We start from the raw sequence: 26,582 nt of genomic DNA on the forward strand, positions 1-26,582 counted from the left end.
TGAAAGTAATGTTTACAAAAGACTTTATTGGTAAATGTTGTGTTCTCTTAGCATATCTACCCAAAGCTTTTTATTGGCCACTTTAGTATACAAATGTCAAAATGTCTTTTTTTTTTTGATAAACTGTTTTGATCAACAGTGCCCTAGCAACAATCAGTTCAGAGCATTTGCACTGAGTTAAAAGTTACTGCTTGTAAATATATAAAGTGCATGTTACTTCAAATTTAAGAAGCATATGGCTGAAAGACCTTTATAATTTCACTGTGTTATTTAATTTGATTTTCTATTGTGTACTTCAATCCAGACTGACCAGGCATGGGACTCACTGTAATATTATTCCAGATTCACAGACTGTTGCAGAGTTTTTAAAAGTGAGTTATAGAAGTTAACCTAAAATTATACATCTAAAAACTATAACAAGAATATCCAAATGTAACCTTGTAGAACATCTTCAATGTCTTTTGTTATGGCCATCAGAGGATATATAATTCATTTTTTGTAACATATACATAGTACACCAATCATTCATTTTTTAACATGTATATATAATACCTCGGTGTCAAGTAAGCCTGCCATTAGCTTTTATAAGCTAATTTTATGGTGAATTGATCAGAAATCAACCTTCCTCCCATCTTCCTTTCCTGCATTTTAACTCAGGAAAAAACATACTCTCTTATCACCAGTGCCACTTAGTTACCAATAAAAAATAAGTGGATGCACTAATTATGAATGAGCATTGCCAGATAGTTTTGACTGTGGATCCTGAGTCAGAGGTAATGTTTATATGACATCATTTAACTTCTTTGGAACTGTTTTCCTGCAGGAACCAAACATAAACTCCAAAAAGGCTGCGTGATTTAAAATCAGTCACACTATTTGCTCTGCTACTAACGGTTTCCAGCTAAAGAATTAGAGCACATATCTACAATAGTTACGAAAGTTTAGCCCTAACTGTTTGATTTAGCCTTGTATATTTATGAGAAGATGGATCCAGGGAGTCTGACACCCAAACTCCTAAGCAAAAAACTTCACTCCAACTTAAAAGGGCAACTCCGTATATTGAACAGAGAAACACAGTCGGCATCACCAGCTGCCTGATAAGAAGACGCTTAATGGAACAGATAGTAACTCAGTATTTATGCTAAAACGGTGAAGTACTATGGATTTGAAAACCGCCTTGTCTTACATCAGATTCAAATTATATGACACTTGAAATGGAGTCAGCCTGAAAGCGGGCAAGCAAATATTACTCTTTTTTTTCTTGGAGTTTAATACAGTTTACTTCATTTAAGATAACTGGTGTGTCCACAGCTGAAGGAAGCTATTTCTCAGCAGTTCAGAAAATCTCATAAAGCGTAAGATGCATCAAATGGAAATAGGATTTTCTGTAAATTATACTACAGACTACCCCCAAATTTCTGCTTAAGTATTTACCTTACTGCTCATACTAAGTATACTCCTGCTTGTGGATGCATGAAATGCATAATTTGCAATTGAATGAACTTCAGATATTAGGCAAGTAGTCTATGCAATGAATGGGTCAAAAATATGGATGTTTTTACACCTAATTTAGAAAGTTGAAAGCTTTCCACCAAATAAAGTAACTTTACTACAGCTTGTAACTTCCCCTAAGAGCCCTTTAGCTGTGAAATTGAACAGAATACATGCACACAATTTCTAGGATAAGGTTAATAGCCTTATGCTTAAGTGGTTATCCATGCAAGTTTTGTTTCTATGCTTTTTACTCTCATACTCAGAATGCAAGTAGCTCCAGTGCCTTATTTGCTTTGAAACCAACGATTTAGAGATACTCTGCTGCAATCTTCTAACAGCTTTCTATTCCTGCATACTGAGTTTTAGCACAGGCTGAAAAAGTGGACAGTGTGAGGAAAAAACAGCCACTAAAAGAAAAAGCTGTGGTAAGTCACCGCAACATAAATCAGAGCTAAAATACTGTGTGATTATTTACCATGGATACCAGCTAGCAGCTAGATATGAAATAACCTCAGCCTCATTTTAATCCTGTTGCTTTAAAGCAGAAGAGAACAATGACATGATACTCAAAAGAAACCTTATGCACCTGTTCTGTTATGATAGAACTTGTGCGTCAAAACACTTCCTTTCCTTGTCACAGGAGACGTTTACCTTTTTTTTTTTTAAACTCAGTATAGAGAGCAGATGTCACTAGAGCCCGCATGAAAAACAAGCAGAAAACATGATGCATTTTTTTAATACAGTAAAGCAGCACAGATGTCTGCTCCCAGTCAAAGACAACTGTAAGATGATAAATAAAAGCTTGAAAAAGCCTTGAGTTTTATCATACCTTCTCACTACCACCCATCTTTATAGATATTTGGTCTAGAATTCTCTGAATCAAATGCTAAAAGAAAATTTAATGTAATTTACCATTTAGTCTTTCCACACATAGCTAAAATTGGGTCAAAGTTACAACAAAGTTAGGAAAACATTCTCTTTTTTTTTCTTCTGCCAGTAGACATTCTTAAGATTGAATAATATTGTTTAACTGCTGTTGGTGGGAGGCACTGAAATGCAACAGAGCTATACATCATATAGGCATATGTTCACTCTGATTTGAATTTAAGTTAAAAGTCTCAACAAAATTAAGCAAATGCTACAGATGACAGAATTCTTGGGTCTTCTCCAAAGGTATTTTATTATTCACTTATTAACCTCCTTTTGAGAAGCTGTGAGTTGTGACGCCTTTGGAAGTGATTATCGCAGCTTCCAGAACAGTGCACAAAATTAACCCCATCACCTGGTTATGAACCTCAATTCTGTATTGTTTCAGTGTAGCTCACACACTTGAGCTCATATGCTCTGCCTTAATGGCTTCAAACTTAGGCCGTGCCAGGCCATTTATTACTGCTTGGCAACTCAAATCAATCAGCTTTAGGCGGATGCTCGTTAACAGAGCAGTCCATACCCGGGAGACCTGTCCTTTTCCGGGCTGCAGTCTCGATTTTCCGTACCAGGTCCACATCCCACCGATGGGTGACAAAACTAACCACAGCTCCAGGCGTCTTGCTTCCGACACGTCCAACCCGCCCCACGCGGTGCAGGTAGTCCTGCAGCGTGTCTGGGAAGTCATAGTTGACCACTAGCTGCACACTGCTGGTGTCCAGCCCCCGGGAGGCCAGGTCAGTGCAGACAAGGACGGAGACGTCACCCTTCTGAAAGGAGGCAAAGATGCCAGCTCTAGCAACGGCTGACATCTGCCCCTGCAACCTCAGGTGCTTGATTTTGTGGTCATCCAGGATGTAGCCCAGCCAGTTGACGGTGCTGGCGCTGTTGCAGAAGATGATGACGGCCCCACCAGCTGCCGGGTGGTCCTTGAGGAGCTGCAGCAGTTCCGGCAGCTTGTCCTGGCCCTTCAGCCGGATGAACTTCTGCTGGACGTGGGGCGGCAGGCGATGCAGGCCCTGGGTGGCCAGGCTGGTGAAGCAGCCCATGTCGACGAACCTTCCCAGCACCTGGCTCAGCCCAGCGGGGAAGGTGGCTCCCACCACCACCACCTGCGTCCTCTCCTCCCGGGGCCCAGCCGGCCCAGGGGCCCCAGCCGTGAGCGGGGCGTGCGCCAGGATCTCCTCGATGGGCGCCGCGAAGGACTCGTCCATCAGCGTGTCCGCCTCGTCCAGCACCATCCACCGCAGCCTCCCGAGGGTCAGAAACCTCCTCCGCAGCGCATCCCGCAGCGCCCCGGGGGTGCCCAGCAGCACGGCGACCCCCGGCGCCCTCAGCTGCCGCCTCAGCCCGCCCGCGGCGCCGCCGCCCGTCAGCCCCCGCACCCGCAGCCCCGCCGGCCGGCACAGCGCCGCCGCCACCGCGCCCACCTGCGCTGCCAGCTCCCGCGACGGCACCACCACCAGCCCGCGGGGCGCCGCCGCTGCCTTTTTCTCCTCCTCCTCCTCCTCCTTCTCGGGCCGGGCGAGCAGGCGGTCGAGCAGCGGCAGCAGGTAAGCCAGCGTTTTGCCGCTGCCCGTCTCGGCGGCGCACAGGGCGCTGCGGCCGCGGAGCAGGGTGGGGATGGCGAGGCGCTGCACCGCGGTGGGGCGGCCGACCTCCAGGCTCTGCAGGGCGGTCAGCAGCGCCGGCTGCAGCCCCATCTCGGCGAAGGACTGGCCCTGAGGAGCCGGCGGAGCCTTCAAAGCGGGGGCAGCCTTCTGAGAAGGCTCCAGCTGGAAGTAATCCCAGCACGCCTCCCTGTGCTTCCAGCCCGCCGAAACCAGCCGCGGCCGCTCCCAGCGCCCCACTATCTGCCAGCGGGGCTGGCTCAGCTCCGGCCGCCGGCTCCGCAGCAGCAGCTTGCCGGAGGGCACCGCCGCCTCCCCGGGCCGCCTTTCCTTCCGCCGCTTCTCCAGGCGCTGCCGCAGGGCCCAGGGGATGCGCACCACATGCTCCGGGGGCTGCGAGCCCACCGCCGCCCGGGCGGCCGCTGCCCCGCCGCGCCTCAGCGCCATGGCGGCGGCGCCGCTCGATGACGCCGTGAGGCGACGGCCGGCCCACCCGCCTTCCTCATGCCCCCAGTCGGCCTTCCTCCTTCCCTGCCTCCGTTCCGTCCCCTCCTCAGCCGGCTCCACGCGAGGAGGGTGAGGAACGGTTTGGGGGGGAGCCCGACTGGTGCCTCGCGTCCTGCTTTCACCGCCCGACAGGGTGGTGCCGCCATAAGGGGAGCCCCCCACTGTGGTGGACTCAGGGCTCCTCTCACCCTGTGGGGACTAAGCACCCAGCCTGCGAGCCGCCAAATGAGGCTCCACAGCCTCGGCCCCCCCGAGGAAAAGTTCTGGGAGTTTCCTGGAAGAAAACAATATTTCATAATCCCCCCTACCCCATATGTTCTGTTTCAGACAGTGCCGCAACAGGAATGACGGTGAACACACCGCTGTGTTTTAGAGGGAAGAACATCCTGGCACCCATGGTGAGAGTGGGAACCTTACCGATGCGTCTTCTGGCCCTGGACTACGGTGCTGACATCGTGTACTGTGAGGTATGGAAGAGGAGCAGATGAGGCAATCTGAGGACAGGGTTACTGAAAAATGGAAGCAAAGGAGTAGGCTTGGCTTCCTGTGGGACTTTTTCCATATACTTTTCATTTAAAAAATGGAAAAAAAGTGGCTTGAGAGAGCCTTTTGAGCAGTCAAGTTTACGGTAGGCCCATCCTTTAGGACTGTTTAATTATTTCAATTAATTTAGATGTCAGAACAATTTCTTCACGTTCTACTCCTGTTACTACTTAAGACTACGGTAACTCCCACAACAAACAGGGTGCTCAGCTTCAGGTAGCTTCAAAAGTGACCAAGCAGCAAGACTGGCAGTACTGTGTAAGTATGGATGTGCTGGGACAGCGGAGCAAAACTGGATGAGAGGGCAGGTTATTCTAAGGTTACAACTCTACCCCAAGAAAATGAGATATCTGTGCTAATAGAATGGACTGAAAGGAACTGTCAGAATCAGTCTGAGAGGATCTTTGATCTCTTCTCAGAGAGACAATATGCTGGGTATGATATTTAATTAGTTGACTCTGCTCCATTTGAAAGAATAGTTATTGCTGGATGATGCAGAAGAAATCTCAAAATCCAGTAGTATAGTTACCACTATGTCAAAATTGGGAATAATAGTGTGTTTTTCTTTTTTGACAGGCAGTAGTAGTTTTCCACTTGTCTGTTTTACATTGGGTTAAATGAGACTATACATTTATTTTATGTATTTTTAATTTTCTAGGATGTCAACTATAGATTGTATATACAGGAATCACAAATTTACAGAATCTAGTTACGATGCCTTTGACATGTATTAGTATTTGCTGTTAGAGCTCTGTCTTAATAGATTCAAGAAAACAGTTCTATGGATTTTTATTTTTTAAGAATTTACTAGATAATATTGAAGTTATTTTAGGCAATTGTATGGCAGTTGTGTAGCAACAGAACAGTATTGTGTAGCTTTGTTTTAATATGGTAAAACAGAGTTTTCCATTTTTTTCTTCCATCCTTTCCCTGCAATCCCTTTCTTATTTTGGAACTCAAAGCTACTTCAGATCTTAAAGTGAACAGTACCTGTTGAGAGGTATTGTGTAAAAATTTAATTTAAAAGTGGTACTAGCAAGACTTAAAGTAAAATGTAAGTAAATTAAAAATAATCTAATGTATTGTTTGTTGTTTCTTACCTTTTAATCAGTAGGTCTTAATTTTTTTATTTGACAAAACAAACAACCTGTAGTAAGCAAATGTTTTTCAGATAACTTATAGTAGGGCACTTTTTTTCTTAATTTATAGAACAGTTGGGTTAACAGCTGCATTTTATTTCAGCAGCTAAAAAGTTTTATCAGCTCAAGCTGTAGCCCTTTGCTAATTAAAGGTAGTCAGTTTGTTTTAAAGCTCATGTATAATCAAATTGATGAGATACAGCTGCAAAAATGACACAAATATTGGTCTTAATGAACCAAAATGTGTAAGTCTGCAGTTAAGCTTATATATGCAGGTTGGTGTTTTGGGTTTCTTCTAAGGAAGGTCACAAATTCTAGAAGAGTGATGACTGTATATTAAGTTCTTCAGTAAGCTTCAATACAAAGTTTCATTTTATCTTTTAATAAATATAGCAAACTTTTAAAGCTTTTGAATTAAGGTAACAAAGTCCTATAAACCTTATGTAGGTATTTTGTTTGCCTGTGGGTTTAGCCCAGTGGAAACCCACTTCAGTCTCTGAGATGTCTTCCTATAGTATTGTTTTCCCTTTGTTCTCTGGACAATTCATTCTGCTTTTATGTCTAGCTTGGTAGAGAGATATTTGAACAAAATGGATCTTCTAGAACTGTATCAACATCTCACCTTTTATATTTTGCAACTTTGGTTGAGCACTTCATAACAAATATAAACAAGTATTTAGTTGTTTCTTTTTCTGTATTTGGTATCTCTAGATAGCTATCTTTACTTAATAAAATAGGACAACTGTATAGAGCTGGAGGGTTATATGCTTTTACTTGTAATCATTTTATTCCCCTCTTTGTTCTCAGGAGCTGATTGACATAAAGATGCTGCAGTGTAAGAGGGTTATAAATGGTAAGCGTAGCATTTGTTTTGTTAATATCTGTAAACTTTCTTTTTTGAGTTCAGAAAATAATTACTTTGCTGAAGTAATTGTGTAGGGTTTACAATGAGGTATCAGTACAGATGTAAAATAAGTTTTTGAAGCTCCATTCTTATGCCTGGCTGCTGCTGTACAGTTTCAGACTTTGTTTTCCTTCTTAAGAAATTTTCAGTAGTTCAGCTAATATCCCTCAGGAAAACCACAAACTTTCTTCTGAGAATAGGGTTAACCTGTTAGTAGCTAGTAGTTTGGTGTTCTTTCTGGGACCCTAACACAAGGTTCTTCCCTACCTTATACAGAACAGCAAATATCCACCATTGGCTTAAGCTATTACAGGGATTTGGTGAGTTTCTTGTAAAGTTTTTGGCTGAGGTCAGGTCAGTGGGTGTGCAGGGACAGGTCTTGGAAAGTGAAGGATGTTATAATTCTACCTCCTAGAATTGCCTGTCTCTCTTTACTAAGAAAATGAGATCTTTGTTGGAAATCTTAGTAATGTTTCAGCATCATGCTTGCTGACAGCAGGTGAGAGAAGTAGCTGGAGTAGGGAGGACAATAAAATTCCAGTGCATTGGATGAAGTGCTGAAGGTTTTATCTTTGTGTGTCAAAAAGGCAAATAATAAAATTTTAATAAGCAGATGACTTTCCTCATTTCTGTGTCTATATACTGGTTCTAGTATCTCATTTTCTGGTGGTTACTTATGCCATCATAATAAGAAATAAACAAGCCAAAAATGCTTGTGTGCTTTTGTGTTTGTCTCCCCCCCCCCCCCCCCCCCCCCCGAAGTTCAACATTTGTATGTGCTGAAGTAAAATCTAATTTCTGGAGCAAAACTACTCATTAGTTACAAAGCACTTTAATTTTTCCAGTGAAGTTTGTCAGTGGCTGTGGTGGTTTCACAGTGATGGCTAGTGAAACTCCACCACACTGCTCTCTCACTCCCTCCCCACAAAGGAACAGCGGGAGAAAATACAATGAAGAAGGGCTCAAGGGTTGAGATAAGGACAGGGAGATCTCTCACCAATTACTGTCATGGGGAAAACAGAGTCAGCGTAGGGAGTTTAATACAATTTATTGCCTATTACTAACAGACTAGAGCAGTGAAAAACTAAAACCAAAATAAAAAACCCCTTCCCCCCCATACAGGTCCATACTGTGTACAGCACAGGTCCCTCATGGGTGGCAGCTGCTACCAGACCTGCTCCACTGGGGCTCCTCTCCATGGGCTGCTGATCTGGCCCTGAGTCTACTTCTGTTGGGCCTCTCCATGGGTCACATCCACTTGCTCCATGGGGGGCTGTGCCATATGGTTCATGTTCCATGGCTAACCATGGATGCAGGGCAACAGCCTCTTTCACCATGGTCCCTTCCCCGGGCTGAAGGGGAACCTCTGCAAGCCAGTCAAGGATCGTTTCTCTACTGTTTTCTCACTTTCTCCCAGCTGCTGTTTGGCAGCAGTTTTTTCTTTCCCTTTCTTAAATCTGCTCACACAGAGGCGCAACTAACGTCACTTGTTGCCTCAGGTTTGGCCTGTGCCAGGTCCCTTTTGGAGACAGCTGGATGTGGGGCAGCTGCTGCACTCCTCGCAGAGGCTCTCCCTGCAGCCCTGTTTGCTGCCAAATCTTGCTATGTAAGCCCAATATTGTGGCCGAGAAACACATTAATTTAGACTGCAGTAGAGGCAAGTTCCAGTCATAAGTCTTTATAAGTATTAGCTGGGACATCGTAGTGTGTGTGTATATATATATATATATATACATACACACTTTTTTAGGCTACTGCAGTAAGGAAACAAGACATACAGGATCTCATTGTTTGCTCTTCTACCCTTAAATTGAAGTCTGTGGACTAGGTTTGGCCTAACACGATTTTCACAGGCAAGTTCTTAAATGGATATCTTTTGAGCCCTCCATAAATTTTACAACAGCTGAGTGGGATGAGAAACAGTTGTTGTGTCCCTGGCAGGGAACAGAAGCCAACCATAAATCTACTTTCCATTCCAGCCCCTTCCCAAAAATGGTAACATTATGTTCATTCATCCTGGCTGATTCATCTTCAGATATGTTCTGGTGCTGTTGCTTCCCAACAGACAGGCTGCAGGGATGATTAGGGAGCACTATGGGAGGGGGACTGCAGTGTACAAGAAATGTGTTCTAAGGACTTCTGGGAGATAGGGTGCCATTAGTTGGACTGTTCATGGAAGTTTTATTTGATAGCATTTCATTTATATAGATGTTGTATTGTCGTACAGCTTCCTTTATGATTACATCTGTGTATTATATTTTGTCTGTTTTGTGTTTCTCATTTCATGTAGAAGTACTTGAAACAGTGGACTTTGTTGCACCAAATGAAAGAGTTGTTTTCAGAACTTGTGAAAGGGAGAGGCACTGTGTTGTCTTTCAAATGGTAAGAAACCACAAGCAGGTACTCTTCTAATAACAGTTAAACGACGTAGTGCTAGTAACTGTAAGTCTGAAAGAGCTGTCTGTAATGCACCTGTTTGTACCTTGATGCTTCAGCTGGAGATAAAATTTCACACCAAATATGTTGCAGATTCCTAATCTGTTGGTACACACGCAGTCAACGTGCTGCAGTGTAAGTTCTCTATACAGCTGTTTTCAGAAGACATGATTAAGATGAATTCTGTGCTCTGTGAAGGCATCTTGGTTTTGTAATCAGTATCTTTGTTATATTTCCAAACATATATGTACCAAAAATAAATTACATTGATGCACGATCCATGCTTAAATCTTACACTGTGAAGAGTTTCACTGGAAAGACTAAAATAAATGACATTGTTTAGTCTAGATAAGAGAGTATTAGTATCTGCATTAATGTTGCACAAATGGATTAAAGGCTGCTAGAGGGAAAAAATAATTTCTTTGAATGCACTGCATATAAGACATGTTGGAGGAAGGAAGCTGCATTAGACAATAAACGACTTTTCTCAATGGTAATGATAGCTCTGGAATAAGCTGCCTGTAAAGGCTATTAAATCCTTACTAGTGGAAATTTTTAAGAACAGGAAAAATAAATATCTAATTGGTTGTCAGCTAAGAATGTTTGATACTGTTTTAGGTCAAGAATGGACTGACCACTCAAGATCTCTTTTTGCGTCACTTTTTGTTGTTCAGTGGCTGACATGCTTTAGCTAAATGTTTTTGCTATCTGTTGTGCTGTGAATGAGTCTATGTTACTTTGGACTAAATGCTTAGAGCAAATAATAGTTTTACACACATGGAAGTGAACTTATTTTTTATTAATTTGATGCTATTTTATAATTATACACTCTTGTTTTACCAACAGGGTTCAGCAGATGCTGAAAGAGCCTTGGCGGTAGCTAAGCTTGTGTAAGTCATCTTCTCTCAGCCCTTTCCTACTCTGGGTTTGCATTTTTTTGTTGTTGATGGTGGTTGTGGTGTGTTTTGTTGTTGTTGTTTTGTAGAGAGGAATTATTCTGGAAGACAAATGGTAATGATTGAGAGGATCAGGGTAGGTCTTGATAGGACCCTTAATATGTTTAAGGAAAGTTCTGTAAGACTGCAACTTCTATTTGAAATAATTTGTACTCAAAATAGCAGCTGCATAATTTCTATACTGGGATTGAAGGCTTTTTTCTAGTGCAGTAGCTGTGTCCTTGATCTTTCCAGTGTGAAATTTGCTGGGTTTTACACACCTGCTAACAAAACTAATATGCCTGTAAATGGCTCCTGTTTTTTATGTTTTGAAGCACACAGTACTGTGCAGAAATGAAAAATACATCTCCAACCTATTTGAAAGGTGTTTTTAAGCCTGTGTTTCAAATAGATGAAACTTTCTTAAGACTTACTTTGTTGACACTGGTGAATTTGGTGGTTGATAATGGTGAGTATCAATTAATTCTATATAAATGCATTTAAGATGAGTATTTGCAGCTTCTGCACAACCCTGGTCATTGAAACCTGTGGGCAGACGGTTGTTCAGACCACTGATAACGTAGATAATTTACATAAATGAGAAGCTGAAAATTCAGAAGATCAAATAAAAACCTTAAATGCACATTTAAGCCTTATAATGATGAAAACAAGCTTCCCAGCAAGATATATATTTCCTGATTCTTGTTCTCATATGTTGAAATACATTTTTGTTTCTGCTCTTCCAGAGAGAGTGATGTAGCTGGCATTGATATCAACATGGGCTGCCCGAAAGAGTATTCTACTAAGGTAAGTGGCTTTTGATTATTCTTAATTCCTCTTCTTCCTTGTGTGGGTTGTGAAATACATGTCCCGGTTTTCTGAGTTGAACAAATTAAAGCAGTAAAATTTTCATGCAGATACTTATCTATCTTAAAGAGATAGAAGGACAGATTACATCATGAAATTTTGGAACAGAAGAACCAAAGAGGCCTAACAATTGTAGGTAGAGTGTATAAGAGATGGCTGAAGTTTTTTTCCATCACAAAGATTGCTTTTCATTTGGAGCTTGTAATGAGTGTAAGAACAGTGTAAGACACCTTTCAGGTATCTTGTATCTTCACTCGAATAGTTCATAATGTTCCAGCCTGGATCTGACAGTGGTTGATGTTGAATGTACCAGGAAATGGTACAAGTAAGTCATAAGATGAATCAATTCACAGAGGGATTTTCTCTTTCATTACTTTCAGCTTTGTAGATTGGCTTGCATTCTGAAGAATTACTTTTATGCTTCTAATATTTAGTTTAACTCTCGAGTAACTTTGCCCATGTAGATTTCTAGGGTTTTTCCATTTGAATCCCATTAACTTTTTTTGTTTCAATGATAATGTCTGAAAATGACATGGTAAGTGAGTTATGCTGAAAATAAATATTACATTCTTTTTAAACTGAAATTTGAATTTCCCCTTGTTCTGGAGCCTTTTTATTTATATATTTAGATTCTGTTGCTTCTGAACTTTCCATGCATTTTACCAGATGGCTTTTGATATAAAATGGTATTACCAGAGCACTGTAGTCATAAGGACATGTTAAATTCATAATGGTCTGCTGGTATTTTCAGTACTGATTTATTTAGCCTTTTTTACTTTCTTTTATATTATAACTAAATACATGAAAGATGATTTTATCTTTCTGCAGAGTCATAATTAAGAACAAAACACCAAAACAACTGTCCCGTATTAGGGTGAACGATCAAAAATTCTGCCAGTAATATTGGGTCAAAAAAAATTACATGCAGTTTTTAACTTATTTCGTATGACTGCCTATTGGCCTCTAGATCTATGCATGCAGATGAGATGGTGCAGAAAGAACAGCCCAAATATTAAATTATTAAAGTGTTCCTAATATATTTAATCCAGCCACTTAGTTTTTGTTAACCTGCTTTCTAAGTTCAGAGTGTGTAGGCAGAAACTACTGACACCAAGACCTCTCAAACATGAAATGTAAAGCTAAAACAATACCTCTGTTCTGCTGTGACTTAATGAGTAGAAAACAGATCATTACAGTTGCTAAAAACGTCTTTTTGAAATCCTGTCTGCTCCATAAAGTAATGGGAGCAAGTTGGCATCCTGAATTACTACTTAATTATTCTGATACATTTCTAGGAAGCGATTCACCAAATTGTTCACTAATGCTCCTCCATTCCGTATTTTGCCATTTTCTACTTTCTTTGGTTAATAAGCAGTGGATTTTTGCTGTGGTCTGCTATTAGGCGAAATAATTGAGTTGAAAAACGTTTGCATTTTTCATGTTCCTAGTGTGTAACAGTTCTTGTGTGTTTTCCCAGGGTGGCATGGGGGCAGCACTGCTATCTGATCCTGACAAAATTGAGTCTGTAAGTATCACCTTGTGGGTTTTAAACTGCCTTGAAAAGTACTACATGTAGTGCTCTACTGGAAGCAAGAATGAATGCGTAGAAGACAAATTTGTAAAAGCTAGAGTAGAATGATCAGTTTTGAATATTAAAATTTAAAAAAATATTAAAATAGATGTGTGTATGTATATTCCTAAGGACTTCTGGGCTTCCTGATATTGAGCAGTCTGCACACTGCTCTGGGTTTCCAGGGTCATTCCCAGCAAGTATGTTTTATTTTCCTTTCTCTTTAAAGACGTGATACTTCCTAGTTCGATGAGTAGATGGCTCACTTTGTCCTGCTTCCCTATAGCTTATAGCTGCTCATTGTATCCACCTTCAGAGCTCCTGAGGGCAGTTGTAGTTTACAGTTCCCCATCTCTTTCTTCCAAAAGTCAAAGCAGAATCGGGTAAGTGTTGTTATCTGTGGAAAGTCAGTTAACAGTACAGGCAACAGAACTGGAACCAGAACCTAAATTTTTGAGACCTATATGGTATTCCATGAAGTAGGTAACGTGGATGATACTACCTGGAGTTAAATTGGAATTGATGTACGAGGTGATGAAGCCTGAATGAAATTTTTAGGAGTGGGACTTGAGAGGAAAGTATATGGCAAGCTGGAAGTAAATCTGGCAAAAATACTTTTCATAGGAGTGAGAGGCAGTTGGAAAGATGATTGCTAACAGCTTCCCTTCCACTCCTTAGCCATTATATTTTGTTCTGGTATTCTTCAGTAGAACAGGAAACTTGAACTTCAAAAAGTTGGATTTTTTTTTTTAAATGTAAGCTGTTAATAAGCAGCAAAATCGTAGTAATGAAATTACTCTTAGCCAACTGCAAAGGAATAACTAAACTTAGAAGACGTTTGAAATTGCAGCTCCAAATCATTAATCTATATGATTAAAAAGCATAGGATGTTTGTTCTTGCATCAGAATCCTTAATGAGGCTGACACCGAAAGCTTATTATATTTAAGATAAGATTGTGAAAATAATATAGTGATAATGTTTGGAAAATGAGGTCATCTCAGTTTCATTTATGTGTAAAAAAATAAAGAAAAATTAAAAATACTGAAGAGTATGTTTTGAGAGCTTTCTTATTTTTTTTTAATCAAGAAAATGATACAGAGGAAAGTTTGGGAAACAATAATTACTTCCCAGCTGTTTTAAGCATAAGAATTTGCATGTGTTAACTATAAAAGCTCAATTCTGTATTGGGAACCTAATAAGTACTGTAGCATTAAATAAAATTCAAGTTTCATTTGTATGCACAGCTCTGAAAGAGATCATTTACCTGAAGTTCCAGCTGTATTATACAGGGGAATTGCACTCAGTAAAATCACATGTATGATGATATCTCAAAAAACAGTAAAAAACCACAGTATTTTTCTAGTAACAGTCAGGATCAGCTGCTTTCCACTCTCCTGTCTAGGGAGCTATTGGATTTCTGGTGCCATTTTCCTATAGAATATGCTTGCATAAATCAAAGCATTCCTTTATAGTCATATAGTGATTTTAGACATGTACAGGCCATTACGTGGCCCTTTTGTTTAAATATGGGCTGTTGGACTTGAATTCAGCCTCTGAAAATAATATTCTTTCCATAGCTTAGTTTTTTAATGGTTAAACTAACAACTACCCAACTCTTCACTTATACCAAGTTTGTTTTAATGAGTAAAATGTGCTTTGTGTTAAGCATGGAATTCAGTTTACAATTTTTGTTTCTATTAGAAGATTCAATGACATTGCTTAATTTTTTTCCCCTCGTTTTTTTCCATCTTGAAGGCTTTCTTCTCTCAAAAAAGCTCTTTTTAATGAATACTCGCATGCAGTTTTCATAAACTTACAACTCAAATATGAAAAGAATATGAAAACAGTCTCATGAAAATGAGATTTTGCACTTTATTTTGAAGTGATTGGTGTTTACAGTTCACCTCCTATTAAAAGCAGCATTCATATTTAGCAGCTAAAATGTTATACTCAATTAGAGATTGTATGTGTTCTTTAAGCACTTAAGATTATTTATAGAGGTACAATAACTAGTGTTATATTGTTCTAATTTCATTGCATATTCAAGAGAGAAGGAAGAGTTTTATTCATTTCACTTTTGTAATCACATTTGTCTTTTTTTCTCCCTCTCCAGATACTGACTACTCTTGTTAAAGGAATTTGTAAGCCAGTAACCTGCAAAATCCGCATTTTGCCCTCAGTAAGAACATAAATCATCATGAAGTTTTGTATTTTTGTTTAATACTATGATGAAAAGTCAGTTAAAATATATGGAAATTTAATATATCAAAATTTTAGCCCCATTATTGTGAAACAGCTTTTGGAATTATAATTTGTTTGGGATGCCAAAGTTATTTTCTCTTCTAATTAAAAACCTCGAGACAACATTAGATGTCTACACACAGTCTTATTCTATTGGATTCCAAGCGTGGGTACTTCTATATAATGTATCTTAGTCCTGTTTATTGTAACCCACTGAGTTAATCCCAAAGCTTTTGCTGATGGATAAGCACTAAAAGAAAAATAAAAAGGAAAAATGTACTCTTATTGTAGAAGATTGCCAAATATGGAATTGACTGAGAGTAATATCGTGTACATAAGCACAATGTGGCGACCTTTGAATTTCCTGACAGTCTGCGTGAGGTTTAAACTGAAGGGGAAGACAAAGCCCTACTGTTACTTCTCCAACTTCCAAAATCCACCTTAACAAAGATTTCACTAATGAAATTGTTTGCAACAGTAACTGCCTGTACTCTAGAAACTATTTGTATTTTATGCTGCAAGGAGAATTTTAATGTCTTGATTCCTGATTTACTCCACATGCAAAGACAGCAATAAGTACTACAAATGATACCCAAATAAAAAACAATTTCTGCAGCCTTTTTAGAAGCTGTTTGATAGATTGAGCACTGGAATTGCTAGTTTATATGAAGAGATTTATAATCTTACCCGGAAGCACCATCTCCATCACAATTTTAGAATGACATTTTCTAGATAGATTCTTGGGTACAATCCTTCATTTCAAGAAAATTGTGGTGGGACTTACTTTGTTAAAGCTGTTGCATTTTGTATTGTCAGTGTTTTTCTAAAATTTAACAATTAAGAATAGAGCAAAAATACCTAGTTCTTTTTTTTAATAGCTGGTATAGTTCCCTTATTATTATTTTTTTGCTGTGTCCCTTTCAAATTTTGTAAAGCTCCGGGAGATGATTTAGCTTCTCTTTAAATGACTGATTATTTTAAAAATCTGTATCTGACTACCTATTTATTTACTTTGCATATGAACTGGAAAGATAATTTTGTAGATGGATGAGCTGTAACTGAGCTAGCTACTGTTCAAAAGTAATTTGCATATGCACTTAATTATATGAACAAATGAACCCTGTGTGAAAAGAATCACTAACTCTGTGTAAGATCATTATTTTTGAAGTACTGCCTAATAGTATTAAGCCAAAAAGCTGGCACCTCTCCTTTACATTTCTACAGCCATCATAGTCTTTGTTTCCAGCTGCCTTTGCATAACGTGTCTCCAGTCAGAACAGCAGGTGGGCTTCTGTCTCTATATCCATGCCACCTGGTAGGTGTTGTATTTTTTCAAGACTGCTGTTTTGTGATGGGCCACAGATTGCTCTCCAGCTTTAGAAAAGAAAATTGGCCTCTTTTTTTCCCCTCATGTCTCCAGAGCTGCAGAGCTATACAAGGCAGGCTATTTCAGCAGCGTGCCAACTTTTTCTCTTTAAAGATGTGCTAAGAGCTTCCCCTTCTCCCCTGCATCTTTTGGTTCACTGGTCGTGTATGAACACCATTTGTACTTTTCAGATACTGGTTAACTTTAAGATACGCCTGAGAAGAATATATATAGACGCATGATTGCATTTTAGGTTCGTTTTAGAAGGCATTCTCCTAATCATCCATCTAAGATGCATTTTCATTAAAATTTACAGAGTAGTCATTAAAGAGGACTTGCTAACCAAGTGCTTTGTATCACTTTCAAATGACAGTCTAAAAGCCTGTTGGAAAATGCTCCTCTAATACAAAGTATTGAGTTATCTGTCTCAAGAAAGTTTTGCAATTCATGGTTTCAAGGAAGTGTTGAAAATATATTATTTTTTTTCCATAATATCTAGTTCTTTCATTGAAGTATATATTGAATAGGTATGCATATTGGGAGATGCTGTTGAAGTACATCATATCTTTCTTAATGAAAGAATAGAATTTCAGCATTTGTTTGTGCAATGACATGATGGTTATCACGTGATAATTGTTTCTTCTCTTTAAGCTAAGATCATGTCATTCCTCTTACCCTCAGGTTGAGGACACTGTGAATCTGGTGAAGAGAATAGAAAAAACTGGTATCGCTGCCATTGCAGTCCATGGAAGGTAAATATGTTTCAGGAAAGTGTGTTACATTTTTACTACAGTTTTCTAGCCAATGTTGCACAGTAAGGTATGACTCAAGTAAACTCTACATTTAATATGTAGTGCTGATTTCAACTGCTAGATAAATCAATCTTTTAGAAAACCAATACAGCAATTAGGGAATGGATCTATTTGGTGCTATTGAACTATTTGCAGCTATTTTCCTAAAATTTTAGACTCAGTCAAGACCAAATAAAAATAAAATTATCTTGCACATTGTGTCTAAAAGCCCTGCTTATCTGCATATGGAGTTAGAGCAGGAACATTTTAAAATGCATTTGATTTAAAATAATTATATATAATTATATAAACTTATATTTTTATATATAATTTATAATAATTATATAAAGTAAATGAGTACAAATAAGTATGTCCAACTAATCTTTGAGTTATTTCTGCTGTGATCTAGGTGTGTACAAATTCCATAGGAAATCTTTGGTCTTGTCTTTTTTCTTTGTTGGAAAGGAAGAAGGAGGAGAGGCCTCAGCACCCTGTCCACTGTGATGTGATCAAAGCCATATCTGAAGCAGTCTCCATTCCAGTAATAGCAAAGTAGGTTGTACTAATCAGCTGGTTATTGCAAGATGCCTGTGCCTAATTTAAGATGTGCTAGTGCAGGAAAAAGAAGATTCTTCATGTGGAGGCAAGCAGAGATATTGTCTCTAAATCTAAACGCAGTTATCAGTGATGGAACTTGGCCTTGGGAATTACCACTGTATCTCAGGTTTAGTTTTAAAAGTCCTTGTATGCTTCAAAAAATTACTTCTTTTCTGTGTCACAGCCTATCCTATGCAAGTTGTTTCTAACTGCATCCAACAGCTGAATTTTTTGTGATTTTAAGCCATGTGCAGTGACTGGTTATAACCATACCACTGTGTGTCTTGAACACTTGCACAGTAGACATCATCCGTCCCACTGCTCAAAAAGTGTTACATACTGTGGTGTCATAGTTTTCCCTAGCACCTGCTTAGCCTACAGGCCTGCAAAAATGTTGGCACTGAATCTCTGCTTTTATTGATAGATCCTTTGGTTACTCTGATGATAAAATAAGGAACTCATTCTTATAAAAGTTTGGCCACAAACAGGTATCTCCTGCTTCCAAAATTGCTCTTAAAGGTAATGAAAAGCAGCTGACTGCCCTGAATTGTCTGATTGACATCTTTATACATTTCAGCTGTTTGTTAGTGGCAGTAGAATCTCCTTGGCCAGAGAAGCTGTGTCTTTTAAATGAAGTTCTTTTGATGTCAAGTTTGCCTGGAAAAGCTATGACTCTGCAAACCATACACTTGGATCAGGAATTTAAGAGTAGTTAGTTTCCTTGTTCACATTTCTGTGTAGAAAATAAATTGAAAATCCAAGTTTTTGCTGTTGGAAAGTCTGTTTCTGTACTCGACAAAGGAGATAACTCATGTTGATGGTTTTTGCTATTCCTCTTTTCAGTAGCTCACCCCCTTTTGAGTTTTCAGAATGTACTTTTTTAAAATATGGAATTCAAAAAGAGTGTAATATCCCATTTGAAAATATGGGGTGTGTTAAAGTACATATAATAGCAAATAAAACTTTGTGGAGTATAACACTGATGTTTGTTTGTAGTGGAGGATCTCATGACTTCATCAAAGAATACATGGACATTGAGACCTTCCGGAAAGCAACAGATGCCTCATCTGTAATGATAGCTCGTGCTGCCATGTGGAACCCATCCATTTTCAGAAAAGAAGGTCCTTTCCCCTTGAAGGAAGTCATGCAAGATTACATCAAATATGTATGGTGTTCTTTTTTTTTTAATATTTTACTTGTAATTAACATTGTTTAGAATTTATTCTAAATCTTACCATGGTATCTTAACTACTCTTATTTTCAGACATAGTCTCTGGTGATATCTTAACATACTGCATATGATGTGAGTCTTGCAAGTGAACTGCTGCTTCTTCTGTTTTGTTGTGTTCAGTAAAAAAAATAATCCAGAAATCACTCAGAAAACAATTTTTCCTAATGGTTATTTTCTTACATACCATGCCTTTTATCCTAGTTTTTTTGGGAACAGTTGGGAGGTTCACATCTGAAAATGTCTAGAACTTTGAAAAGCCGATGATAGGTAGGGCAACTCTCTTGATGCTGTTAGTACAATTAATATTGAACAGAAAAGTGAAGGAGTATTAAATACTCCATTGCTGTTAGATTCATTTTTAGAAGTTAATTGCCTATCACAAATACTGTCAGGAATGTTTAGCAGCTGGGAAGCAAAAGTAATGATTTGTCAAAGTAATGCTGTATTGTGGTATTACAGTTCCACTAATTGAGTCACCTATCATGCAAAGTTGCTGGATCATTCAAAATAGAGTGCTTTTAATAGCAAAGCAGGAAATAAATTGAAAATCTGCAGATTTGATTGTGTCATCAATTAATTTTTTTCTGAAGATTTGGACTGTCATTAACCAGTTACTTATTAAAAATATTACTTTATTAGTCAAATCTGTTAACTTGTCACTTGTTTCATCATAAGTATATAAATAAGTTGAATTTCATTTTGTGAGAACATGCCAAAATAATCAAGTTATACTCATGTTAATTAAGTTCTCTTGAATTGAGAAAACTCTACGCTGTGCTTTGCATTTCAGAAATAGTTTTGAAATTCATCAAGAGTAATGAGGATTACACAAGAAATTTGTATGGTGTATTTTGATATATTTTGTCTTTCTCCTTCAGGCAGTGAGATATGATAATCACTATACCAACACGAAATACTGTTTGTGTCAGATGTTAAGAGAACAATTAGAAACTACTCAGGGCAAGAAGCTGCATGCTGCACAGTCCACACAGGAAATCTGGTAAGCATGTATTTCTGAAATAGGAATTGTCTCTGTCAGACTTGCAAACCAGTTCTGTCTGTAGCACTGTCTGACATTTAGACCCTCAGAAAAAGTTGGGAAAATAAAAAGCAGTTGCTAAAATGTGGAGTACTACAGTAGCCCTTTCCAAGTTTCCTCCATGCTCAGGTGTTAAAACTTTAACCCTAAAACTGTCTATATATTTGACATACTAATGTGAGAGGTACATCACTGAGTGATAGGTATTTATCCAATATTTGCATGAACTAATTAATTCTAAAAAAAAAAAAAAGTTTCGCTATTTTCTAGAGGTAGTTTGGAGGTTAATAGGTTGGAACTTCTGAGATTTTTATAAACTTTTCCTGTGTGAGTGGGGTTTTTAATATTGATGGGATTTTTATGGCAACATGTATATTTTAAAGGACCACTTAGAGATGATCTCAAAGCGATATATGAAGGTAGCCTGTATGACACTTGCATATATTTTTTTGTGCTGCTTCTCATACCTGAAACACCAGAACCGAATATGATAACCTTTTTGAGGAAATACAGTAGCTTTGTTGAAGTTCTTCATCCTAGACCTCTGAAATGATATGAATGAAATTTCTGGAATGGGGAGGCAAAAAAGGAAGAAGGAAAAAATTGTGAGAAACAATAAAATAGATGTTAAATTCACACAGAATGGAGGGGAATTCAAATTTGGACCCACTCGAACTGAACAAAGTAGAGGTCTGAGCTTGCCTATGTCATATCCACGTTGCATGCCACAATTATTCTGCTGATTGAAGGAGGGAAAGTCTTTTGGTTTTTATAAAATGCAGTCTGAGACTGTTTATCTTCCATGTATGAAACTGGAAAGAAATGTTGAAAGCTTGAAATATTTTGCAAATTGAATTATTGTTGTCTAGTGAGACCTAATCAACATTCTGTTCACATTTAAAATGAATGTAAATGTTTTCAGTCCTGTCTGTTTACTGTGATTTACCAACTCTGTAAACACTGCTGTCCACAACTGTTACGTATAAAAGGAGCTAACCTCTGTTAATCATAAAGGAGCAGTGGAACGTGTAAACAACACTTAAATTTTGCAAGATACTTTTCACTTTTGCAATTAAGTAGTTACTTGCTGTCTTTTTGCATATAGTTTTCTAATTCGGTTAGAAGAAATGTAGTATAGATTGAAACTATCTTCTACAATTTCAGATAAATCATAGTCAAAAGGGTGGTTGTGTTCTCTACTGCATTAACGGTAATGCATATTATGTAAAGAAAATAAATTATAAAGTAAGAATTGAGCCTTTAAACAGGTAATTAGAAGAGGTACAGTTTATTAACATAAATACTTGATGGAAGTCTGGGGTAAAGTTTTTGGTTTTATGTGCTATGCCTAGCGATGTTTTAGGGGCTTCCAAAGTTGAACACAAGCATTTTTGTACATGGGATGCATTACCATGTTCAAAATTGGCTTAAGTAGCACCGACTGCATAAGAGAGGGGCAGAAGAGAGTGCCTCTTAGAAATCAGTTTTATCAGTTTTCATCTGCAGACTCAAAGCCTTCTAACCACTATTTTAAATAGCCTGTTTAACCTCCAGATAAAAGAATAACTTTCAGTTATTTAAGATTAGCCTATAGGTCACCAGACAAAAATGTTACTTAACACTGCTGCCTCATGGTGGGGATAGTATGTTACAGCCATTTGAGATTTTAATCTCAGTACTGAACTCAAGAGAGAGGCTGCTGCATTTCAGATAAGTGTTTGCGTAACAATAGATGACGAGCTGCCTTCTCTTAGAAGCATCATTCAGCATTATTCAGCTTCAACACTTTTCCATTTAAAGCACTGACAATGGTCGTGTCCAGAATTCATTTATTGTTGAACAGGCTCATGCCAATGAGTACTCTCATAACTTTCAGCAAGTAAGATTGCCAGTGCTGCAGGCTATATTGTTCTCTTTGGAAAACGAGGAATATCAGGTTTTTCAGTGTAGGTGGAGCCTGCCACGGATGTAAAATTGAAAATGATTTGAGGCACTTGCCATTGACCCAAATCCTAGTTTCCTCCCTTGCATTGGGACTTGCAAATAATACTCAAATTGAGCTAATAACTTGAATGGACATTACAGGACTTGTATTTCTTATGATTCTGCCTGAACTTTCAGACTGCAAATTAAATCTATAATGCTGGAAATGACAATGTTCTACTTGTAGCTCAAGTATGTCTTATGAGACATGAAGGAGAAACAATATAATGTCACTGTACAGAATATAGCTGTACTTCCATACAATTCTCTGTACATATATACTTTATTTAAATACAACTGGTTTCTATACTTAATTTACTCTGTCATAATGGGGTACAAAAAGTAAGCTGATCTCCAATACAAAATAATTTTGTTTCAATAGCGAAGCCTTTGAAATGGCTGATTTCTATGAAGAAACAACAGCTGTTTTAGAAGCAAAGAAAACATCCCTAGAAACTAAGATACAAGATGAAGATGACCAGATAGAAGATCCAGATGTAATAAAAATGGCTGTTAGATTTGACAAGTAAGTATGCAAATTTATTTTATTCAACTGTTTTGCATCTGTAAATAAAAACTAAGAATTTAGCAATGTTTTCTAGTTTCTAGAAAATAACAGTTTGCATAACAGCATGTACTGAGTGCATTTTTATGAAGCAATTAGTGTGCATCATTACGTAATCAGTAGCATCACCATTCTTCCTGTGCTACTTGGATGCTATGAGATGCTCATGTTCTTTAGTTCCAGGCTTCCCGAGATTCAGTAAATTTAGTAAAAGTATGAGTGGCTTTAAAAAAAAATAAGCATCTGTATATAAAGAATTGTGAATATACAAAGTATAGAGTTCATTAATTGTTTTGTGGAAATTTGATTAAAAAACGCTTTTTTAATAGAAAAAGTCCAGCATAAATTTCAGAAGTCTATTCCAAGCAGATAACTTATCCGCAGCCTTCTAAACATGTTCCCATCATCAGGTATTCCTTGAGAAACTAATTCATGGGGTTATGTAGAACATTGTTTTAAGTAAGTTTTGACTATAATCTGAGGCATATAGAATTGCTGTTACTTTACATGTTATACCCACCCTGCTATTAAATCCATCAAGCAGCTCAAGGAGAGTACTATAAAAAGTGCTCCTCAAATCCAGTCATAATGCATTAATAGTTACAGGGTATATTACATGGCTCCCTTAGGACAGAATACAGTGTTTTACTGTATTTTTTCTGCCAAGTACGAGGAGCAAGTACTTTGATATCAGTAACTGAATCGATGCCTACCTACCTTTGCTACAATTATTTATTTGATGACTCTACCGTCTCATAACAGAAGCAGCTTCTGTTCTTTATTTTAATGTTTCATATTGTGTTGTTGCTTGTAAGAAACAGTGTCAAACTGTATTTCTATTCTGTATCATAGATTTAAGTAGAATTTCCTTTCTGGTCACTGTTTTTTCTCCTGTATTTTTACAGGATGTGAATGTTTAAGAAGAATAGTTAATAGAAGAGTTTAGAGTTTATTTTAGGTGCTAGGTCAGACATGTTACTTTAACTATCTAATAAGGAAGTGGTATTTTTCTCATAATTTGAGCTGTAAAAGTAAACCACAAAGAACAACATGCAGAAGCAATATAATGAGTAGCCCTTATTTTGTTGAATTATTGAGCTGTCTGTTTTAAAATAGATTTGTTTAGTAAGTAAACTGTAGGCACAGTTGTTGACTGCAAATTTTTTTCTGTCTAGGCGAGAATATCCACCGCAGATTACTCCAAAAATGTATCTTCTGGAATGGTGTAGGAAAGAAAAGCATCCTCAGCCTGTTTATGAAACTGTGAGTCAATCAAAAGAACCTTTTCAGCCCTCTTCCCTGTCTATAAAATTGTTATTTTAAGACTCAGGGTAGTAAGAAATTAGCTTTCCAATGTGACGTAACTCTTGAGTAAGCTGTTTCAGAAACGGTAATACATATACACACGCACACACATGAAAGTAGCTTATTTTATTGTAAAAAAGTGAAAGCCAGACCTTCAGTCCAGTTTCTACTGAGTTGTGAAAGAAGTTGCTGTAATTACAGCTTGTTACACAGGAGTCCATGTCCAAGTTTCTTTTACTTCTGTGAAGTAAAGAATTTGGTTTCAGAAATGTTTTCTTCTGTCGTTGGATGCTGTTATAGGTAGGAACTAGACTGTATAGTTGCTTGGTTGGTTGGTTTGCTTGTTTTTTTTTTGTTTTTCTTGTAAAGCAAAAGTGTTTGCAGTTTGAACAGCTTTTTTTTATATATATTCTAAATATACAAGATTAAATTTTTAGTCTGAATTACAGTAATTTTAAAGGCGTTACTTAATGTGGTCTTAAGAGTAACAAAGAACCTTGACAACCTTTGTTGTATAAATGACACGACTGTTTTTGACACATCCCTCCCTTTTAATTTTTTATCTCCAGGTTCAAAGACCACTGGATAGACTGTTCTGTTCAGTTGTGACAGTAGCTGACCAAAAATACAGATCAACTCTGTGGTAAGTCATCCTTAATGTTTTTTGTGGCTGTTTCTGAAATACTGCTTAAACTTTGCAATGAAAGTGTACTCTAGTTCACAGCTGTGACATCAATAAAAGTCAGCTAAACAATACCTTCTAAAGCTACCTGTGGGAAAAAAAATCTGAAAATTGAATGTGACAAGGGAGTAAGCTTAAATAAACCGTTACTGATTTTAATTCACCTATTACGTTAGTCCACAGTTCTAGTGGAAGGGGAGCACATAGGTGACCCAATTTAATTGTGCCTATGAAGAGTGCAGTGACAAACCAAGGGTGGCAGAGGGGACATTTGGAGGAGGCAATGTCTTCAGCCACTACAGCAGATCCATTTTCAGTAATAAGTCAGGATTAGGTGTCTATATACAGCAAAGTAGAAGAAAGTTCAGTGGCATCTCAGAGATCACAGTTGATCAACAGTAACATGCAGTGCTGATCTAAAGTTTCATGACAGTATTTTATGCTGTCGTCTATTAATACTGGAGTTGACTTCAGGCATTTGCACCTAAGTTGAACTGGATTTAAATGCAAAGTTAGAGCTCCAACATTGGACAGATTAAGGAGGATAAATGCACACAACAATTACTGGTGTTTCGAGGATTCCTGTTCAGAGACTTTAGGAAGCTAAGCTCGGATGATGTGAAATGTTGAGAAGAAAACATTTTCAAATATTGAATTTGAATTTCACAAATGTGTAATGTGCAGTCAGTCCCTTGTGGAATTGACAGATGTTTTTTTTATTATGGAACAGTTCCTGCTTATGTCAGCATCAGTGAGTGAACTTGTATGCCTACCAGAGATATCTGGGCCTGAGTGTCTTTTCAGAAAGTGATCCTTCAGTACTCAGTTTTGTTTAGTGATCATATTTGCAAAAAGTCAACTTATCTGAGGATTGCAACCGCTTGGGCCAAACACGTGTTGACTTCATATCTTTGAAATGAAGAGTATTCGAGACACAAGACCTGATGTAGTATTCCTAGAAAACCTGTTACTATCAGCAGTGAGAAATCAACACTGACACCTAGCAAGATTCAAATTCTTCTTCTGGAGCTGATCTATTTTTTCTTCTGCTGTGAGATGACTACAAATGCTGTTTATTTCATGATCTTGCATCAGAGACAGGAAATTAATTGTGTTTTGGGAGTGTAGAGACTTCAGCTTCTACTTTTACCTGTGCTCTGTCTGCTTGCTCTTCAGGGACAAGTCAAAGAAACTAGCAGAACAGGCTGCTGCTATTGTCTGTCTGAGAACGCTGGGTGTCCCAGAGGGAAAGCTGTGTGAGGGAGAAAACCACCTGATAAACAAACGCAAGAGGGAAGACCTGGAGCACTTGAATAACAGAGACCATGGAAAAGATATTGCTGAGCCTTCCCATAAAAAAGCTAATTTTACTGAAGAAACTTCTGACATGAATGTGCCTCAGATGCCACGGTAGCACGGAGATCAGAGGTTTCAGGCAGCTTCACAGAAGCTACAAATAAGCTCCTGTTTGTATATCTTGCTGTACACATTTCGTTTGGATTCTCTGAGACGGATAAATTCCCCAGGTGTGAAAGATGCCAATAAGATGTTTACTATTCACCACTCCCTGTCCCTGTGGTGCCTTTCAGACTGGATAAATTAGCAGTTTGATTTTAGAGAACATTGAGAATATGATCCCAAACAATAAATTCTTTTAATATCAGATGCTTTCAAGGCTGTGTTGTAGTTGGTTTTATTATTTGCTTGTTTATTTTAAGAAGTCTGTGGTGTGCTGGTAAGAGATTTCTGAATGTATTGGCCATAAGAACCTAGGTTCATTATGGAACTATGTATTTAAAAAGAAAAACTCATGTTGGAAAATAGTAGTAGCTAGGTAGACATGGTTTTG

General features: G+C 38.2%; 2 protein-coding genes across 6 annotated transcripts; one reads left to right on the plus strand and one right to left on the minus strand.

Moving 5' to 3' along the window:
* Nucleotides 1-6: 6 nt before the first annotated feature.
* Nucleotides 7-4,478, minus strand: DDX28 (DEAD-box helicase 28; the record flags this gene model as incomplete). Its single annotated transcript, XM_083852110.1, has 1 exon — nucleotides 7-4,478. One exon carries the CDS (start codon nucleotides 4,476-4,478, stop codon nucleotides 2,901-2,903), a length of 1,578 nt encoding a protein of 525 aa, XP_083708236.1. The 3' UTR covers nucleotides 7-2,900.
* Nucleotides 3,847-26,405, plus strand: DUS2 (dihydrouridine synthase 2). Of its 5 annotated transcripts, none has more exons than XM_083852113.1 (16): nucleotides 3,847-3,974; nucleotides 4,866-5,005; nucleotides 7,028-7,073; nucleotides 9,415-9,506; nucleotides 10,407-10,450; nucleotides 11,242-11,302; nucleotides 12,840-12,887; nucleotides 15,047-15,112; nucleotides 17,222-17,292; nucleotides 17,797-17,883; nucleotides 18,925-19,093; nucleotides 20,038-20,159; nucleotides 22,564-22,707; nucleotides 23,922-24,009; nucleotides 24,621-24,694; nucleotides 25,910-26,405. In XM_083852113.1, exons 2-16 carry the CDS (start codon nucleotides 4,883-4,885, stop codon nucleotides 26,145-26,147), a joined length of 1,473 nt encoding a protein of 490 aa, XP_083708239.1. In that variant the 5' UTR covers nucleotides 3,847-3,974; nucleotides 4,866-4,882; the 3' UTR covers nucleotides 26,148-26,405. The 5 variants fall into 5 exon arrangements, with proteins under 5 accessions (XP_083708239.1, XP_083708238.1, XP_083708242.1 ...); XM_083852112.1 differs by lacking the exon at nucleotides 3,847-3,974 and adding an exon at nucleotides 4,468-4,607; XM_083852116.1 differs by lacking the exons at nucleotides 3,847-3,974; nucleotides 25,910-26,405 and adding exons at nucleotides 4,468-4,607; nucleotides 25,464-25,898.
* Nucleotides 26,406-26,582: the final 177 nt, after the last annotated feature.

Source organism: Anser anser, assembly GCF_964211835.1.
Source record: "Anser anser genome assembly, chromosome: 11".
Classification (NCBI taxonomy): domain Eukaryota; kingdom Metazoa; phylum Chordata; class Aves; order Anseriformes; family Anatidae; genus Anser; species Anser anser.

What these genes read in the sequence shown, in the direction of transcription:
- DUS2 (XM_083852113.1), top strand. Translation starts at nt 4,883, where the DNA reads ATGACGGTGAACACACCGCTGTGTTTTAGAGGGAAGAACATCCTGGCA. An exon ending in CTGACATCGTGTACTGTGAG is followed by an intron (nt 5,006 to 7,027) that starts GTATGGAAGAGG and finishes CTTTGTTCTCAG; the next exon opens with GAGCTGATTGACATAAAGAT. An exon ending in GCCATTGCAGTCCATGGAAG is followed by an intron (nt 17,293 to 17,796) that starts GTAAATATGTTT and finishes TTTGTTGGAAAG; the next exon opens with GAAGAAGGAGGAGAGGCCTC.